The sequence below is a fragment of the Otolemur garnettii genome, unplaced genomic scaffold (genome assembly GCF_000181295.1).
Source record: "Otolemur garnettii isolate 467f Iridium unplaced genomic scaffold, OtoGar3 scaffold00050, whole genome shotgun sequence".
Lineage (NCBI taxonomy): Eukaryota > Metazoa > Chordata > Mammalia > Primates > Galagidae > Otolemur > Otolemur garnettii.
The window spans coordinates 9,436,287-9,438,865 of NW_003852445.1; the positions used below are offsets into that span (position 1 = coordinate 9,436,287).

The window sequence follows — 2,579 nt, forward strand, 5'->3', positions numbered from 1 at the left end:
CTTCCCTCCCCTCCCCTTTCCTTTCTCCTTCCCTTCCCTTCCCTTTCCTTTCTACTTCCCTTCCCTTCCTTTTCCTTCCCTTTCTTCTTCCCTTCCCTTCCCTTCATTCTTTTCTTCCTTTCTTCACCTGGAGGCATCGATGGTGAGAAAGTCTTCTTTTTGTGAGAAGTCTATCTTCTTGTTTAATAGAATAAATAAATAAAATGTGTACTGGTTTTAATAAAGAATTATAACTATTTTTTAAAGAAATGTGTCAGTAGACATCTATGAGAAAAAGCATATTGTATACAGAATCCCTGTAAATAAAACATATAAAATGATAATCATCCTATGTGAGCAGGGGTGGAGACTAGAACCCTTCTTACTTAGATTCTCTCATAGCAGTGTTTGAGGTACCTTCATAGAACAAACGATGTCAAGGCTCATGTTTGAAAATCACTTGAGAAACAAACTCTATAGACTGTGCTGTGGAGGCCTGACCACGGCACAGTCTGATGACAGGATATCCTAAAAAGCACGCTGAAATAGCCCCTCAAGGGCTAAACTTGACTCAGCACTGACATTATAAACCTAAAACTTTGAAATAATCACTGTTCAAAACTATTGTGGAGAGGGATGCAGGGGAGAACTGGGGCTTGATCAAAGCCTTGGGGTGTCCAAGGTAGAGCTAGAACAGGGATTCAAGACCATCTGGTTCTTGGCCTAATGTTTTTCCTACTTTTTTCAAAATCTAATTATGTTGCCTTTTTCTAATTGTCTCTAGTTTCCTGGAAATCTATAATGAACGGGTGCGGGATCTATTGAAGCAATCAGTTCCCAAAAAGTCCTATCAAACCCTGCGGGTCAGGGAGCATCCAGAGATGGGGCCATATGTACAAGGTGAGCTACTGTGGTCCTGGAGACCTGAGACCAAACGGAAGCCTGGGAAGCTCTCCTGATATTCACTAGTTCATTCAGCATAGGGTAATGAGGATTTACTATGTGCCAGCTACTATTCTAGACACCAATCCATAGAAAGATGTGGTCCTGACCACACAGGTAAGCTTATAACCTAGTGAATCTAGGGGGCATGAGTCAAAAAACAAATCCTTAATTACAAGTTATGATAAAGGGTAATGAAAAAATAAGTAGATGCAGCGATGGAAAAGAATATTGGTAAGCATAGATGACCCACCTATCTGAAGTGGTCAGGAACACCTTCTCAACTTTTCAGCTGAGACCTGAATGGAGTACAGGAGCCAGTTATGTGCAGAGTGGTGTAGCTAGGAGAGGGGCATGAACTAGAGCCCTGGGAGTGGCTGAAGCACACCATGGTAAGTGAGGGGGAATACGATGTAGAATGAGCTTGGGTCCATGGACACCAGATTTGGCAGGACCTCAGCTGGTTCCCAGGCCAGCCAGTGTCCTTTCCAGGGTCCTTTTTCTTCAATTGGTGGTGATAGTCGGAAGGGTAGGAGAGATGGGGAGATGTCAGACATGTAATGGGGTAGGACCTGATATGCGTCCTCATCAAGCACCAATGTTGGGTGTTTGTACCTTCTGCCTTAGTTGGGTTCTTTTGTAGATGAAGTCTTTACGCTTTCAGGCCACTTGTAAGAAGTAACATAGAGCCAAGTGCAGTGGTGCATGCCTATAGTCCGAGCTGGGAGGCTGAGGCAGGAAGATCACTTTAGCCCAGGAGTTCAAGGCCAGCCTTGAACATAGTGAGACACTGTCTCTTAAAGAAACAAAAAAAGTAACATATAAATTGTATGTTTCTGTTCCTAGAACATTTCCCTAATTTGAATCCTTCAAGGAGAGGGAACCAGTCTCTTCTCTTCTTAGGGTGTGGCCAGTGAATGACACAGTGGGTGTGACAGTCACTCATCTGCTACCTATGTCTTTTCCCAAATATTCCAGCCTGGAAACAACAACAAAAATACCATTTACTTGGCTAGGAGCCAGTTTGAGTCTTCTCTATAAAACTCTGCCAGGCACCCCATGGCTCACACCTCTAATCCAGCAACAGGAGAGGGTGAGGTGGGAGGATCACTTCTGAGGCCAGGAGTTTAAGACCAGCCTGGGCAATGTAATGAGACCCTGCTGCCTTAAAAAACAATCAGCCGGGTGGCGCCTGTGGCTCAAAGGAGTAGGGCACTAGCCCCATATACCGGAGGTGGTGGGTTCAAACCCAGCCCCGGCCAAACACTGTTGTTGTTGTTGTTGTTGTTGTTTGCAATCAGCCAAGTGTGGTGGTGTGTACTTCTATCTCAGTTACTTGGGAGGCTGAAGCAGGGGGATTGCTTGGGCTAGGAGTTTCAGGCTACAGTGTGTTATGATGGTGCCACTACACTCCAGCCTGGCAACAGAGCAAGACCACATCTCAAGAAAAACCCTCACAAAAACTCAGAAAACTTTTGTAGGTACATATTTCCATGTAGAGTAGTACTTTCAAGGCAGACCATGAGTTGATGCAACAGTATCAGACTTCTCATCTTAAAATACATGTGTGTGGGCTCGGCGCCTATAGCTCAACCGGCTAAGGCGCCAGCCACGTACACCTAAGGTGGCGGGTTCGAATCCCCAGCCCGGACCCGCCA

General features: G+C 45.2%; 1 protein-coding gene across 1 annotated transcript in view; it reads left to right on the top strand.

Annotated features, from left to right (window-relative positions):
* The window catches only part of STARD9 (StAR related lipid transfer domain containing 9), a 128,224-nt gene that overhangs the window by 64,535 nt on the left and 61,110 nt on the right, over positions 1-2,579 (top strand). Inside the window, 1 exon segment of the mRNA XM_012806315.2 lies at positions 764-879. Within this exon segment, the coding sequence (XP_012661769.1) occupies positions 764-879 (116 nt within the window).